Source organism: Cicer arietinum, chromosome 6 (genome assembly GCF_000331145.2).
Source record: "Cicer arietinum cultivar CDC Frontier isolate Library 1 chromosome 6, Cicar.CDCFrontier_v2.0, whole genome shotgun sequence".
In the NCBI taxonomy this organism is placed as follows: Eukaryota; Viridiplantae; Streptophyta; class Magnoliopsida; order Fabales; family Fabaceae; genus Cicer; species Cicer arietinum.
In genome coordinates, this window is record NC_021165.2 from 40,157,973 (window position 1) to 40,175,750 (window position 17,778).

Sequence of the window (17,778 nt, forward strand, 5' to 3'; positions counted from 1 at the left end):
CCAAATATAGAACGGCTACCGAATATGGAATGACTACTGAATGATTGTCTAATTGATATAATTTAAAATAGGAAATATTATTATTAATATATTAATAAAAAAATAACATTAATAAATAATAAAATATATATAAGTCGGCATGTTAGGCTTAATAGGCTTTTTTATAAGTCTGAATATGACCTATTTAAATAAATAAGCTTTAAAAATAGTCTGAATCTAACATCTTTATCAAATAGGTAGGTCAGACCATAAACAACTTATTCTCGTCCCTAATTATTATTCTTTAATAATATATAGAATCCGTTGACTAAGGCTCTCTTAGCTGGCCATGTTTCATAAAAGGTATCATAAACGAAAGGATAGAAACTACATGTTGGTTACGTATTTAAAAAAATTAATTAATTTTGGTATTCAATAATATATAAATTTTTAAAAGAAAATAGAAGTTATTTTTTTATATGTTATTGTGAAAATCATATTTTTAAAAATATCTTTTATAAAAAATTAAGTTTTAATAAGCTACTAAAAACAACCTCTCATTTGAATCAATTTTTAAATTATTTTTCGAACTTTTATTTTTTAAAATTATAACAAACTCATAAAAACTTTCAAAATTATTAAATTGTTTAAAAAAGTGAATTTTTATGAGAAAACACTATAACAAACGGGCCCATTTTGTTACGAATTCTAAAAAAAGATTATTTTAGTATTGTATAATTTAAATATTATCTTTTAGAGATTTTTTTAAAAAATAGAAGTTGTTTTGTGTTTGTAACTCATAGTGAAAATTATTTTTTAGAAAAAATCAATTATAAAAAATACTTTTGTTTAAAAAATTATTAAAAACAACTTTTCATTTTTAATGATTTTTAAATTAATTTATGATGTTTTATTTTTAAAAAAACTGTAACAAATATAAACAAATTTTTTAAATTACTTCCCGATTTTTTATAAAAACCCTCTCAAATGGAGTTCTTGTTTCTGGCCCTTTTATTTGAGTTTTGTGTGTGTACGTGTAATAAAGAATCGCTTTGATTAAATTTCTTAAGTAAAATAAATCATACCAAGTGATTTTATTCCATATTTTTGTGCATGTCGTCAGCTAAACTATTTCCTTTTAGAATTTATATCAATTTTTTGCGTTTTTAGTTTTTTATAAATTCCTTGTGTTTTTTGTTACTTGTTTGTGTAATATACCTTTGTATGTTTCCTGCCTCTGCCCATGACCTGAATATACCACAGACAACAACTAATGCCTCGTTTACTTCAGTCTCACGTTTTGTGTTTTTTTTATTTTTTAAAATATATATTCGCAAACTATTGTCACGAAGATGAAGAGATGATATAATACAAGTTATTCGAAAAATAATGATTTTTTTTTTTTGATATTATAGATAAAAATATTTAATCCATAAAATATTGTCAGGATAAAAAGTTTTTATACTTTTAATCGATCACAATCGTTAGAATCATTAAAAATATTTGATTTTTATCATAACTACTAAGTCATGTCTTTATAAATGGTTATGATGTACCACATACAATGCATTACAATTAAACTTTTTCTAAAAATAATAAAAATTGGAGTTATGTTAATGCAATGCAATGCCTGAAAACTGAATTCAGTTTTCTATTTGATCAAGTTGATCAGATCTTCAAATTTGAATCAAATGTACTACATATATGTAGTACCTTTGATCAAATTATAATACTCCAATTTGATCAAATGTACTACATATATTTTCTATACCCCTTTTTTTTCTCTACAATTTGAAGATTTTTTATTTTATTTTTTATATATCAATTATGAATATCAGGTCCGTTTTCTCAGAGAAAACAATTTATAGTTTCATTTCATAAAATATGTTATTTTTATTTGATCAAATAAAAAATTTATAGGTTTTTTATATATTTTCTGCATTTCATAAATATATAGGTTTTTTTTCTATATATTTTCTATTCTCTACAATTTGAATGCAATGCCTAAAAACTGAAAGTAAAGTTTTCATTTTTGAGGATGAAGAAAACTTTCGATGCCCTAAACCCAAAAACGTATGTGAACTCAGTTCACGTACACAAACCCATTTTCAAAAACCTAGTAACGTACGTGAACTCAATTTATGAACCATGTTCGTGAAATGAGTTCACGTAGTGTGTATGTGAACTGAATTCACATAAGATATAATGATATCACGTACGTGAACTAAATTTCCGTACGTTTTAAAGATTGAAAATGGATTTACGTACATGAATTGAGTTCACGTAAGTATTTGACATTGAGTTCACATACGTGAACTCAGTTCACGTAGGCTTATTGTTTTGATTTTTATTATGACTTTTGTTTTCATATATGGTGCACACTATGTTTACTGATAGAGATGGTTGTGTTATACTTAACGAGGGTACTTCTAATGTGGAGGGTCGTCGTGTTAGGTCAACTACTTCTGCACATGCACAACGACAATGAGTACAGCGGGATCAGGCATTTGTGCCACTACATCGAACACTTTCATCCACATACTCACACCGAGATGGATCACGCGTGTTTGATTTATCTCTTTTTCATACCTTACTTTTGTATTTTTTGGGTGCACCCTTTGTTTTAACTTTGTCAACAGGTGAACACATCGACGTAGTCGATGGATACGCGATATCTTGTAATTTACTTTTAAGTTCAATTTTGTCAGGTACATCAAGTTCATCAAACATAAATAACGTCTAACGGAATGGAACGGAGGATCATACTATACCTGGCTATTTCACATGCACAAGGTAGACCATGTGTTCTCCTAACTGTACAACAACATTCAGACTTATCTATACCTACATATTTCACGCGATCAAACTCTGTCACAATATGAGCTATTGTATTTTTGGACACAACACCACGCAAATTGGCGTACAATCTGTTACTATATCGATGAGTCTTTTGAATTATGCTCTTTTAAAATGATGTTATTATCTCATTGTGTTGTAATATAATCATGCTATTGATGGTTTCCCAAACATTACATATATCACCAATGTTGTTTTGCAATATTCTTTTTAAACTCCAGTGCGTCGACTCAACCCTTTGTGTTGTAGTGTTCCCAAAATGCATAACTCTATTTGTCAACGCCTCAACTAATCTTTCCTTGTGAAGAATTAATTGATGGTCATGTACATAATCATTAAAGTAGAAGAGCTACTACAAATTCCTTCAAAGTTACCCAAATTCATGTAGTATTGAGCCTCATCATAACTGTAAACAAGAGCCTGTCATGCCTCCATTATTTGCACCTGCTTCTTTTTTGAAAAAACAGTCATCTTGCACTTCGCTTTGCCATTTTTGCATACATGAAACAACCATAATAAATTGACTACTTTTGAAAAAACATATTCAACTGTGTTCATCAAAGCAAGGTCTCTATCAGTAACGATTATTTCAACTTCACCACATGTAATTTGTTCTTTCAACATTTGTAGTGCCCACGTAAAACTATCAGCACACTCAGACTGTAGATACACAAATCTCACACAAAATGTCATTTCAGTAGATGTAACACCAATATTTTCAAGTAATGGTATTCGATAGCTACATGTCTTGTATGTGCTATCCATAATCAATATTATGTGAAAATTATTTACAAGAGTGATAGCGTCTAGATGAGCCCAAAATATGTCCCTCAACTCATCTGAACCATATACCTTCCTATATCAATAGGCGTATTTGTCGCGTTTCGTCATTGTTAAAAGATGTTACATTTTTGTTCTATTACCTATAAGTGATGAACGGTATGTTTGACGTACATTGTAAACTTGTTTTTATTGTCGTCAAACTTTTAACATTATGATCATTTATTGTCATCAATATGTTTCTTGATTTGATCATGTTCTTCGTCATATCACCAAGTACAATTTTCTCTTCCCGAGACAATCGACCTAGGAAAGCACGATCAATCAATTTTTTTGGCCAATTCGTGGTTATGGACACCACATATTACATGCAAATACCATCTCTCACCAACACTTGATGGTGTACCTCTCAATCTAAATGGGCATTCACATTTTCTACTCTAAGTACTCCTCGTATGTTTAGGATTCTTCCAAGGTCTATATTTACCACTTTTTTCACAACCAATAATTAATTATGTCTGTTCTTGGTCGTGTTGTCGTAGTTTCGGATCTAAAAATGACAACGACAATTCAATTTTCCCTTCCAACATTTCTAGCCAATTTCAAGAAATCATCCCGTTTATCAAACATCATGCCGGTGCTAAACACATCAGTCAAATCAACCATAACAGGTTCAACTCCGTTGTTCATAGTGTCATTCATTGCATCAAAATTATCATACATTTCATCGAAATCACATTCCAAACCATCATCCATATCCTCAAAATCATGTTTCAAACATTCATACATTTCGTCAATGTTGTCTTCCCCTTGGTCCATTTATATGCATCTAGAAGAAAGGAACCCAAAAATTTTAGGATTTTGCTTAATATATCATGTACGTTTACGCAAATTGAATTCTAGTAAACATACATGAACTTCGCTCATGTAAAATTGAGTTCACGATATGGTTTAATTTTCAATCTTAATTGATTACGCAATCTTGATTCACGTAAACGTACATGAATTAATGTTCCGTACATATTGAGATGTTGAATTTTCAAACTCCATTGGTTACATAATCTTAAACCACGTATGTTTACGTGAATTAAGATTACATTCATCTTGAACTTTTTAATTTTTTTCAACATACATGAATTCAATTCACGTAACAACACAACGGACGTGAACTTAATTTACATGCAATCCCAAAATTTAGAGAAAACAAACAAACTCAAACAAACCAACAAACATACTATTTTAAGTCACTTTAACTACAATGTGATGAGAAAACTAATGAGATGTAAGTTATGAGTGAGTGATGTGAGTTTTGAATAATTGTGAGTTAGAGTTGATGAGGTATGGTGATTTTTTTATGAGTTGAGATGTGATGAATGTGAGTTATGAATTATAAAAATTGTAAAAAATATTATAAATGTCAAAGGAAATTTTAGGTATTTTGATTTTTTTTAGATATTTAAGGAGTGTGGGTAGTAATGTGAAGGATGCTGCCGGTGGCAATATTGTTTATTGTGTACTTTTGACCAAAATCTTATACTCAAAAACTCATGCAGAAAAAACAACACGACAAGATGACAATCAAATCATCTGATATTACAGAAACAATCTAATGTTAATCATACTTTTGACCAAAAACCCAATTGAAATTTAGGTTACAAACAAGACTCCCAGAAGAGCGACCAGAGAAAGTAGAGCAATGAAATATGGTTGTCCATTAATTGTATAGTATTTAGAAAATGGCACCATATGTTTTTCGGATTCACCAATTATGAATTTAACCAAGGATAAACATTGGGTGATGTCTGCAACCTCCCAGTTAAAACTTCAACACCAGTTTCTGTCACCTAACGAAAAGGATAAATCATATTAAATTATGCGCACTACAAAAATGTAACAGCTAGGAGAAAAAATATCGAGAAAATTAAATTATTAACTCACTGTTCAAATTAAATTATAGATAAGTGGTCAATGTAATTAGAAATAACTTTGATTAGACTACTGGTGAGGGATTCAAATATGTTTAAATTTTATTACTCTTATTGTAAGAGTAAAATGTGTCACTAAGAAAGTGCATAGCATAACATTTTGTTGCAGTCTTAATGTGAGTTTGGATAAACAGCCTAATTAAGCACACAACCAATAGAAGATTATCATATAAGAGTTTATGTTAAACTTTTATATAATAGAATAAAGAATGAGAATAAGTTCTGCAAAAGCTGAAAACAACTTCAAGAAAATGAGCTTAAAACATCTTCCAGACATTTCATACTATATTTTTATAAGCTTACAAACATTTAAAGTGTTTATGTCATGAGATAATATGAAATAAACTTTAGTCAAGGACATTATATAAAAATTGTGCAACAAAATCATATATTTATCATTATTCAAAAAAGTGAACCGGTAAAAAGTTCTCCCTTTCAGCAAAAAAAAACATGCTTTATTTTTAAGAACAAAGAATGCACAAAATAACCAAACTAGGCAACTTTAATATACACTATTTATTAAGGAAAAGGAGTAAATAGATATGTTCTTACCAAAAGAGTGTGTTCAAATTGAGCACTTCGTTTACCATCTGCTGTAACAGCAGTCCATCCATCAGGCCACAGTCGATCACGCCAGACACCTATTAAAAAAACAGTTTATTAGTATCTGTTACAAGTATCGTCAAAGTTATTCAATTAATCAATTAATTGTACATATACCTGCATTGATCATTGGTTCAATTGTAAAGGTCTGACCAGCCTTCATCACACCAACAGCTTTATTTCCTGGCAGTGGTTAAGGTGTAATGCAACTTGCAAGTGTACTCTTTTCCATGTAATCATGGTTTATTTTTCGCATGAATTAATGTTATATCCATAAAATAGTGATTTCATGCCTAATAACTGGTCCTTTTATATTAAAACAAGGTTTACATCACACTTTTGGTCTCTTCAATTATTTTTAAATTTCAATTTGGTCCTTTAAGTTTTTTTCATTCAATTTTGGTCTATTTAGTTGCAAACATTGGACACTTTGACCCTTAAGATGCTAGTGAAATCTAATAATAACTTAGGACGAAAGTGTAAGATGCTAGAACAATCATCAAAGGATGTTGAAAATAATTTCCAAAAAAGTTTTTCGAAAACCCTATAATGCATTTAAACCAAGAAAAGGATACTTCCATAATGAGGAATGTTTGGTGCACAATGGAAAAGCTCTCCAATTCCATGACCACAATATGATTTTACCTAGAAGGAACAAGGTGATAACCATTCAAAAGTGTGAACAGATAACACTATATAGATAACAAAGAAAATGAGATATTTTACCACTGAGAAGCCAGACATTGAAGCGTGACGATTAATAACTTCACCAATTTCACGGAATCGTACCCCAGGTTTAACTGAATTTGATGGAAAAAATGAATCAGATACATATACTTCAATTTCTTAAAAAATTATGTGACTTTTAGTTATACTTACAGTACTTGAACACACAGCAATCACAACAAACTTCAAACACCAAATACATATTATCAATTGAATTTAAATCAAAATCAATAGCTAGTATAATATTATTTTATATGCTACTCAACTGGTCCAGTTTTTAATTTATATATATATATATATATATTGAAGTTTTTTAAATATGAATTGACAAATAGCTTTAAGGGACATTACAAAGAAAAGAGAAAAAAATAAAACATTACGATAATGTTCCAAAATTTCAGTTAGATTTGAAATTTGGGAGAGAAACTTCAGAGATGAAATTCAATGGAGACATACCAATGGATATTGCCTTTTCCAGGCACTCATATGTGCATTTGACCAACTGGAGAGACTCTTCGTCCACATTTCCAACAAAGTATGTTTCATTTAGATCACCTGCATAACAACTCGCATAATTAACCAACAGTCGAATTTTCTGATCTTAAAGTCTGAGTGTAATCCATATATATATGTTAATCAACTCACCATGAACACCTTTATAGTAAACAGTGACATCAACATTTACAATGTCACCATCCTCAAGCTTCCTGTAGAATGACTAAATTATTGAAAATTCTCAATTTGAAAAGGATATAATTGTCTACTTCGTCATGCTTAAGTAGCACTGCAACTTACACTAATCAAGTGTAAAATGTCCATATGAAGGATTGATTAATTGGGAACATTAGATCCTGTTAGGTTTAAAGAAAAAAGTTTTTGGTTTTGTTCTTTCATCTGTACTGTTTCCCATATCTTTTCAGGATTTCTTGTACAAATCTTCAGAAACAGGAAACAAAATTAAACTTAAACAGCATTTTTTAATTCACAATGAAAATAGAAAATTAGAACACTATTTTCTAAAACCAGACAGTAGTTTTGTAATTGTAATTAGAAGATCTGTAAGTACAATTGTTGAGCACTAGAAACAGAAAAATAATAGAAAGCGGAAAGAAAAAGGACACAACATTCTACCTTGCATCAGGAATTCCATGGCAGATCACTTCATTAACTGACCTGTTAGAAAGAGCAGATTTTGTTCTTTATAAAGACCAAGACAATCTATGAACAATAGAATATGTACGTAAGGAAAGTACCTACGTGCAGCAAGACTTTGGGAAGAAATGGTAATTGAGAGGTGATGGGTATCCTCCTGTGAAGGTAAAATTTAAGAAAAATATATCATCAATACCAATGGCTATTGCAATTGCCAAATGACAATAACAACAACAAATAGTTATGTAGTTATAACAATATCGACAGATGCAAGCTAATATTTTCAAAATGTAATATGACAAACTAACTAAACTCAATAAATAAAGCAGGTAAAACTGAAACAGGTTAAAACATGAAACTCATTAAAATTAGCACCTGCAGCAATAGTTGCCTCATGAACTACTCTATCAATTTCATCGGTTGTCACACCAGGCCTAACAATCCGAGCAGCTGCATCTAACACCTCCCTTCCAATCTATGGATCAATTCATGAAATGAGAGTCTATAAAGTCTGCCACTCTACTTCAATATTCAAGGTGAAAGATAAACAGCATATAAAAAAAATTTCACCAAAATTTTATCCATACAAGACAAAGCCACCTCAACTGTCCTTAAAAACACAGTTTTTCTTTAAAAAGAATATAATCCTTCATAATTTTTTTTTAAATAAACACAAGAACCAGTTTTTCCTCAAATAATGAATAGAGATAGTGATGAGGACAAAATGGCAGAACTAACCCGACAAGTTTCTCTCATTCTTTCGATTAGATCTGGAGACTTGATCTACAGATTAACATTAATTAAAATGTGGAATAAAAAAAACACAGTCAGTGTGCAACTTGACCTTGCAAGACTTGCATCAATTGAATACTCGGGAATTTTAAATTAACTACCTCAACAGTATGCTGCAGGTCACTATTCGGCTCAACTTTGGGAATTCCCTAGAGAGAGATAGAAACCAACGAACCTCAGGTATATTATGAACAGATAACTTCAAACTGTGTTAAAGTTTAATAAAATGACTTACATAATTAAATTAGATAAAATTCAAGGCATCTAAATAGGAAGAAGATGGATAACTCACATCATCAGCCCAATCAGGTATGACAATATGAGCTGGGACAATCCGTTTACCAGATATGGGATATGGCCGCAGCGCCCTTGCAAAAGCAGAAATAAAAAATTCAGTTTCAGCAAATAAATGAGATGATACCAATAATTCAAAAATAGGCGCAAATTTAAAGGCCTGAGCATCTAAGATACTGAAACCAAAAGCATCAACGAAAACAAGGGAAACGGGGGGAAATATAAAGAAAAGGACAATGAAGTGCAAAAACATGAACATACACACTACTGATAATCAACATAATCTTCTGTTATTAATAAAAAACAGTTTTCGACATGGCACAATGATAGCGTGGCAAATTTTTTCACAACCACCATAGGAAATTCGTGAAGGGATGCCTCCCATGACAGCGCCATAGGCCACAATGGTGTGTTGATATGGCGGATTTTTGGCCTTCCGCCATTAAGCTATCCACCATTAATAACACTGATAAAAAAACAGTAATACATATACGTACTAAAACATGAAGGGACTGACTCATATCACTAGAAATTTACCCAGTCCAATCAAAGTGAGGAAGCTTTGGAGTTCGACTCTGCCCTCTCTTCAAGCAATATAACCACCCTTCACCCAGTGAGTCTGAATTCTGTGAGCCAACTGAGGAAAGCTTTGCCTTCAGATGCACTGATTTGTGGGAACTCCATGAAGATTTGAAACATTCCTGAGTGCTGTCAAAAACAATCAAAATTGGTTCCAAAATACCAAATATGTGAAAGATATCAATACTGTGAGAAATAAAGTTCTACATGATTCAGCTGATTTAGTTATTTAGGTCAATAACGGCTTATTTCTTTTTCTTTTTACAATAACTAGAACTGAATTACAAGTCAGGAGCAAATCAGTGTTGTCAATTGCAGATCGCAGAAATAGCAGTTTGTTTAAATTCCACTGTGCTACAGCTTTATACTAATTCGCGCATCGAGGAACAGTAGTAGTTTGATAAAATTCCGATGCACAATAGCATTGTAGCACAACTATATATGCTATTTGACAATACTAGACCTAATCAAGCATTATGTTGCAGTTGCATAATACCAGCAGTTGAAATCAAAATACTGAAGTTTGTAGCTCAACAGCCAGGCAGGTAATAGACTTTGGTAGAGATTATGGAAACAAACAGCTTTTATGGGAAACACAATGACCTATTATCTCTTAGGTTCTCTTTGGATATTTTAAAACAAACGGAGCAAAGTAGAAGAAAATGGAAAGGAACAGAGAGGAATCAAGTGGAATGGGATGGAGAATTCATTCCGTTGTTTGGATATTTTACAACGGAGCAGAATAAATAGGTCATTCCATCTCATACCTCCCAAATAGAAGGGGAAGAAAAATGAAGGTAAGTAGTGGAATGGATTCCATCATGTTTCATTCCATTCCATGATTTTTTTTAATATCCGAATAATAGAATAGCATATTATTCCATCCTATTCCACAACATTCCATTTTATTCCATCACATAGAATACCGACCTTAAAAGAAACACAAATATCATCTACACAGCTTTTCAGAAAACCGTTTTCTTGTTTTTTCTCCTGCTTTCATTTTCTAATTACAGAACTTCCCCTTTATTTTGACATTGTTTCTTGTTTTCAAGGATTTTTATACAAAAAAAATAGTGAAAACATTTTTTTTTGTTTTAACTGTTTTCAGTATTAATTTTTTTAGTTAGGAAGCAAAATGAAAATAAGGAGGCAGTTTAGAAAATAAAATAAAATTGGAAAATAAAACAGAGAACATTTACTGAAACCAAACAATCTCCAACATTTCTAAAAGATGATATAAACTTGGTCCTTGAGGTTATTTCATTTTATAATAGCCTACTGAGATTCCATCACCAAAATAAAGGAACTTAAAATAACTGACAAAGTAGTAAACAATCACAAACCAGAATGCAGAACCTTCACGTGGAAGCTTCAATTCCATGCATTTTGGACACCTTAGAAAAAAACATAGAAAAGTACAAGTAGCAAAGTTAAAATCAAAATCACGATCCATAAAATCATCCCAATAACACCCAGTTGATAAACCGTCAAAATAAACTTAAAAATTACATTTTCACCACCCAATTGACCACAAAACCTCTATCACATAAATTTAATTAAAAAAAAAAAACATCAAGAAATTCTAACACTACCAAGGCCCAAAACTACAATCTACCACAAGCAGTAGCAGCAGATATTTGCTGAAACCAACAAAAACCCTATTTGATCTTAGCGAAAAACAAAGTATTTTCAACATATCATACCATTTTAAATGAAATAAAAATAGAAAATTAACAATCCAAAAACCAAAACACAAAGTAGGTTATAGCTTCTGTGAGCAGCAACGCAACACACAGAGAAAAAGAGTGAGAGAGAATAATACATACTGAAGATTTGCAGGTTTGCCACAGTTAGCACAAGATAGTTTATTTACGGATAAATCAGATTCACCAGCCATCGATTGCAAAACACTTGTGTTCTAGGTCTTGCAGTTACTGTGTGTATAGAAATTGGAAAATCAAACTTTGGAAAAGAGAAGAGAAATTTTATAACTTCTTGCTGAGGAAGGTGAGTTCTACTTTGGATTCGGGTCTGGCTTGTTCTCTTTAGCTGGATAACCCATTGGGCCTGGCGGCCCATATCTTTTAAGGTGGTTGTGAAATATTTGAAAATTTTACCCATAATTATACATATACCCCCAAATTAGGAAAGAAATGACGTTTTTGCCCTCGTTTAAATAATAAAAGTTCAAAAAATTTACCATTTCTCATTTAAGATTTCCGGAACTCAAGAGCGAGTTTTTTTTCTAAATTTCTGGAGAACTTGAATACAAGTTTTCCGGTACACAATATACACTACGGAAAACTTGTTTGAAGTTCTCCGATACAGAAGCCACTACCGGAAAATATTTTTTTGAAGTTCTCTGGTACAGAAGACCCTTTCGAAATTTTTTTTTAACTTCTCTGGTACAGAGGCTTGTTCCGAGAAACTTGATACTCAACATTTCCGGTAGTTACCAGAGAACTTGAATCTCAAGTTCCCCAGAAGTTATAAATATATATATATATATATATATATATTATTTTTTATTTTAATTAATTATAATTTTATAAGTAATTGTGATTTATTTCTTTTAATTTTTTAATTTTTCAGTGGGTGCACGAGGAAGAGATGACAAAATCATACGAATTACATTTGACACTGATACTTCTACATCGTCCGCAATGAATCCCCTAGAAAGGATTCGACCGAAAACTTCAAGGAGAAGAAGACAAATGATAATTGAAGACGATGATGAAGGACATCATGATCATGGATTTATCCTGGATGTGACTATGTATTAGTAGGATGAGCCTTCTATAGTGCATGAGGAGGATGTGGTACATGAGCAGGAGGAGGCTGCACCTGCTCATGAGGGAGAGCATATGGAGGATGGGCATGATGGAGCTAAGGGACCTGGTGAGCTCACACGGTATCTTGGAGGACCTTATGATTTGTCTGTCCTTACGCGATATTTTCATCATGTTCCAGCTAGACTATGATTTGGTGAGGTATATTAAATTAATTATTACTTATAATGCATTAAAAATATTTAAATTAATTATTATTTTTGGTCTATATTTAATTTTAATATCATATATTTTCTTTGTATTTAGGAGCGACCAATGCTGAAAATTGTTGCGCATGGAAAGAAAATGCAACAATTTACCCCGCCGGTACTTCCGCGACCCATAGAGAACTGGGTGAATTTGTCAGGTTTGAACCCATTACAACGAGGTAGTTTGAAGATGGTCGACAACAACCTGATATTTGCGTTTGTGAAAAGATGGCATTCCGAGACATTGGCAGTTCACATGCCATTTGGTGAAATGACGATTACTTTGGATGATGTTGTCAATCTTCTAGGATTGCCTATTAGGGGTGAGTTCTACAGTTCACCCGATGTAGATAGAGTAACGGCATGTAATCTTGTCATCACTCTATTATGAGTGACCATATAAGAGATCTGGGAGGAGACCAAAAAGACTAGAGGTGCGCACTATGGACTGGATTGGTTGAAAAAGGTCTTCATAAGGTAGTGTGCGGTAGAGAGATTTGATTGTGCTGCTAGGGCATATATGTTGAATTTAGTAGGGAGTACTATTTTTGCTGATAAGAGTCACACTCTAGTTGATGCGAAGTACCTTTCTTTATTCAGATATTTAGACAGTACAGATAAATATGCATGAGGTAATGCTGCACACGTAGTGCTTTATGACTACCTCTCAAATGTTTGTTGTTATGACACCAAACAACTAAGTGGATATATGACGCTACTTCATGTATCAATTATTTATTTAATTTTAATTATTAAATATTATGTTAATTATTTTTATTTATTTATTTATTTTTATGTTTAATTATTATTTATTTTTTTATGTTTTTTTATATTTAATTATTAGTATTAATTATTAATTGTTTATTTATCATTAATATATTTATTTTTATTTGCAACATTGTTGGATTTACGAATATTTTCCAAATATTTGTATCATTGATGCATTGACACATGCAGATGTTATATGGAAACCATGGGAGAATCATAGGGGTGTCATTTCTTTTGATGATATCATGCTTTATACTGGTCACCTCCGATTATTCAGCACTGTAGTGAAATATCTGCCAGAGAGGTGTTTGAGATAATTTGGATATATCCAATATATTCATTCACTGCCACTTCCAGATCCTTCTAGATTATTTGATGTAGATGTGGAATGGTTGGGATATGTGACGCCAGTGACAAATATATTTCACAAGCTTCGTCCAGCTACATATCCATATAAGTGTGAAATGGATATTTGGAGTGATTATATCAAGTGTCTCATCCACTGCTGGTGCGACCAGATGGTGTACCCATGGTCGCACATTATAGTGTACCGCCCACCAGCGCAAATGCTTCTAGTTCACAGCCGCCACCTATCCTACAGTAGATCGGTGATCTTATACAGCAGGGGTTGAGTGAACATGATGCTAGTCCAGATGATGAGTTGTATATTCACTTTTATAAAGCTTTGTATTTATCACGTAGTCACACTAGTTAGTAGTAACACTTTTTATGAACTATTGTTATTTCGGTTACTTTTTATGAACACTTTATGAATTATTGTCATGTCGATTACTTTTTATGAACACTTTATGAATTATTGTTATGTCGGTTACTTTTTATGAACAGTTTATGAATTATTGTTATGTCGGTTACTTTTTATGAACACTTGATTAATTATTGTTATGTCAGTTACTTTTTATGAACACTTTATTAATTATTGTTATGTCGGTTACTTTATGCGTTATTGTTATGTCGGTTACTTTAAATTGTTTGTGATGAAAAATAAAATGAATAAATTACAAGATAAAATCAAACGACAAAAAACTAAAATTGATTAATAACAAATGATTTTGTATCAATTTTAAAACATTAAGGTTCGTCTAATGACATTGCATCTACGGGTTCCGTAGGTGGATTTTGGGTAACACGTGGCAACCTACCTAATAAATACCCCCAGTGTTGTAGACGCATGTATATGCTATTGCCTAAGAAGTTGCTTCATCGGTGCGATATTGCTTCCAACCTTGTGCAATGTTTGGCTTTGGAAATCCATCTTTCATCTTCAACTACAAAAATTAAATAAATTAACAAAACAAAAGAATCTAATTACGGAAGAAAAATAAAAAAAAATTAAAACATAAGAAAATAATTATCGGAACCTAGTGATTTCCATTAACAAAATCAATACAACAAATGCGATCATTTTTTGTCGATCTTGAATGTGAACCCCTTATAGGAAAGAAAATCATTGAAAATGTATGACCAAACGTGACAAGAATAATATTATATGTTGTCGCTATCATGTAACCCATATGAAGTATGGACAACCATTTATCCATGGGTTGAAGACCTAAGCTGAATATCTTCAACGAATCTCTTACTTCTCTAATGTGTCATGTGAACTATCATATGGAGTTACATGAGAAGCAATCTCCTGGTCCAAACTATTGTGGACCAAAGACCAACACTCTTCACCATGTCCAAGCAATAATGCAATATCGCGAAAACCACAACCTAATGTTGAACTTCGAGTTGAACTAGCAACACACTTGTATTTTCCTCCTTTGTCACAACCTAATATTAATTTATTTCTCCTACCTTTTCTCCCGTCTCTATATCTGATCTTCTGATAATAACAGTAACTTTATTTTTTATACCGCTTTCTTTTGCTCAATTCACAACAGCGTCCCTTCACTACAACATTTTTAACTTTTGATCACACTTATCTTGGCAACGGCTAAAAAAATGTGGCTAGAAATGAGAATAGACAACATTTTTTCAAGTGTTGTTTATAATATACATATAAAATACACTTTCTTGCTTGTTAACATAAAACCGTTGCATATTCGTTTTTAAGGTACATGTTAAAAAATGTGGCCGATTTAGACAACACTTTTAAACCATTGTCTGAGAAGATTTTAAAACAACATATTATAAATGTAGCCTTAATATAAAAAGTGTTGCCTAAACCATGTTTAAACCACAATATGTAACTATGGGATAAAATAGAAAAAAGTGTTACCTAAACCAAAACCCTTAATTATTTGCCTAAACCTAATTTCTCAAATTTAATTTTCCCAAATTACATGATCAGTTCCCCACACCAAAAACCTTAGCGCCTGAACCAAAACCCTTAGTGTCTAAACCAAAACCCTTAGTTCCTAAACCAAAACCCTTCTCAATCTCTTGTCAATTGCATTTGTACTATTCACCTCCAAAACTCCTCGCCTATCGTCTGAACCCAATACTCGTCTCAATCGCATTTGTCTTTTTCTCTATACCTCTTGTCTATCTCATTGCATCTGTATCGTTCGTCTTCGTCTCGCTGGAACCAAAACCCCATTTCGCCTTTGTCTTGCACACCGTCGTTTTATTCTCTGACTTCTCTTGTTGTCTTGTGCTCCGACATTTCCCGTCGTCTTGTGCTCCGACAGTTATCGCCGTGTTGTGCTCTGACAACTCGTGTGTGACTTAACCCTCACAAGAAGGTCGCACGCATGTAAGAATATGTTTCACCCATCTTCTTTTTTATTCTTCAATTTGTGTTTTGATGTCTTTCAATTTCATGTATGAGTACTGCTTTTTGATTAATGAATAATTTTATATAATTTATTGAATTAATGTTGTGGTGTTAGGGTTGTGGAACTTCCTAAGTTTGATTTAGTACCTCAGAAAAGGACAAAGTTGTTTCATTCACTGTCATTTTTCTTTGATGGGTATTGGTCAGATGAAATGTTTTTGTTTTTTTATGTGTGATGGAATTGAACACATCACTGTCTTTGTCCATTGCCATTGGTTTGGATCTGTGTTGTCTCATAAGTCTTTGAAGTTTTTAAGCTAATGAGATTTTAATTTTAGACACCTTTTTTTTTGTGTTTGTTTATTTTTAATGTTTATGATGCAGAGTGCTTCATATAGAAGATTATTGTGTCCATATTTAGTCTTGTTGTCTGTTGCTGAATTCCTATAGGTTTAATTTAATTGTGGTGTTTTTTTTGTTGCTAATTTGAATATTTGGATTTATTTTGGATTTATTAACCATAGTTATCATTGTGTTTAATATATTTGGATTTATTTTAATAGAATCCACATGTTTGTGTTAAACTTCAATTGTGTGTTATTATTTTTGTTATTTAGAGTGATGGATAAAAAGTGGACTACACTTCATAGACTTAATTTAGAGTATCAGAAAGGTGTAAAATCTTTTTTAGATTTTGCCTTCACCAAAAGAGAACCTCAAGGTTGCACAATTTTATGTCCTTGTGCCAAGTGTAGAAATCGTTGTTGGAGAAGAAGAAAAGTGGTCCGCGATCACCTAATAGGATTCGGTTTTGTACAAGGCTACGACGTTTGGGTAAACCACAAAGAGAAAATATCATTGACTAAGGAAATTGATGATCATATGGAAGATCAAGTGGACGCACGTGATGATATCAATGGCTTACTTTATGACACATTTAGGCACGTTGAAAAATAAGAGGAAGGCAACAAGGGACCTAATGAGGATGCTAAGAAGTTTTATAATTTAATTGATGAGGCGAAGCAAGAGTTGTATCCGGGATGTGAAAACTTCACTACTTTATCATTTATAATTCGACTTTACTTGTTAAAATATCTTCATGGGTGGAGCAATGTATCGTTCAATGCTCTTTTGGAGTTATTAAAAGTAGCCATGCCTAATCTGAACATTCCCAAATCTTTTAACAAAATAAAAGACATAATCAAGGATTGAGGCCTTGATTATAAAAAAATTCATGCTTGTCCAAATGATTGTTTGTTGTATTACAAAGAGCATGAAAATGACGATACCTGCAGCACTTGTAAAGCTTCACGATGGAAGGAATTTACTCAAGTAGATTCAGAGTTTGAGGATCCAAAGTATGATCATAAAGTTCCTGCAAAGGTTTTGAGGCACTTTCCACTGATTCCAAGACTACTTATGTGTTCAAAAACTGCCGAGTCAATGAGATGGCACGAAGAAGCTAGATCAAAGGATGGTAAACT

The 17,778-nt window shown here is 32.1% G+C and overlaps 1 protein-coding gene across 1 annotated transcript; it reads right to left on the reverse strand.

The window, feature by feature from the left end:
• Positions 1–5,187: 5,187 nt before the first annotated feature.
• On the reverse strand, positions 5,188–11,751 carry LOC101510453 (methionine aminopeptidase 1A). Its single transcript, XM_004514278.4, has 16 exons — positions 11,576–11,751; positions 11,093–11,143; positions 9,705–9,875; positions 9,166–9,241; positions 8,975–9,022; positions 8,820–8,864; positions 8,457–8,556; positions 8,187–8,238; positions 8,061–8,102; positions 7,575–7,636; positions 7,386–7,484; positions 6,930–7,003; positions 6,779–6,848; positions 6,321–6,386; positions 6,153–6,241; positions 5,188–5,459 (listed from the first exon to the last, which is right to left on the reverse strand). Exons 1-16 carry the CDS (start codon positions 11,644–11,646, stop codon positions 5,382–5,384), a joined length of 1,194 nt encoding a protein of 397 aa, XP_004514335.1. The 5' UTR covers positions 11,647–11,751; the 3' UTR covers positions 5,188–5,381.
• Between the last annotated feature and the right edge of the window lie 6,027 nt (positions 11,752–17,778).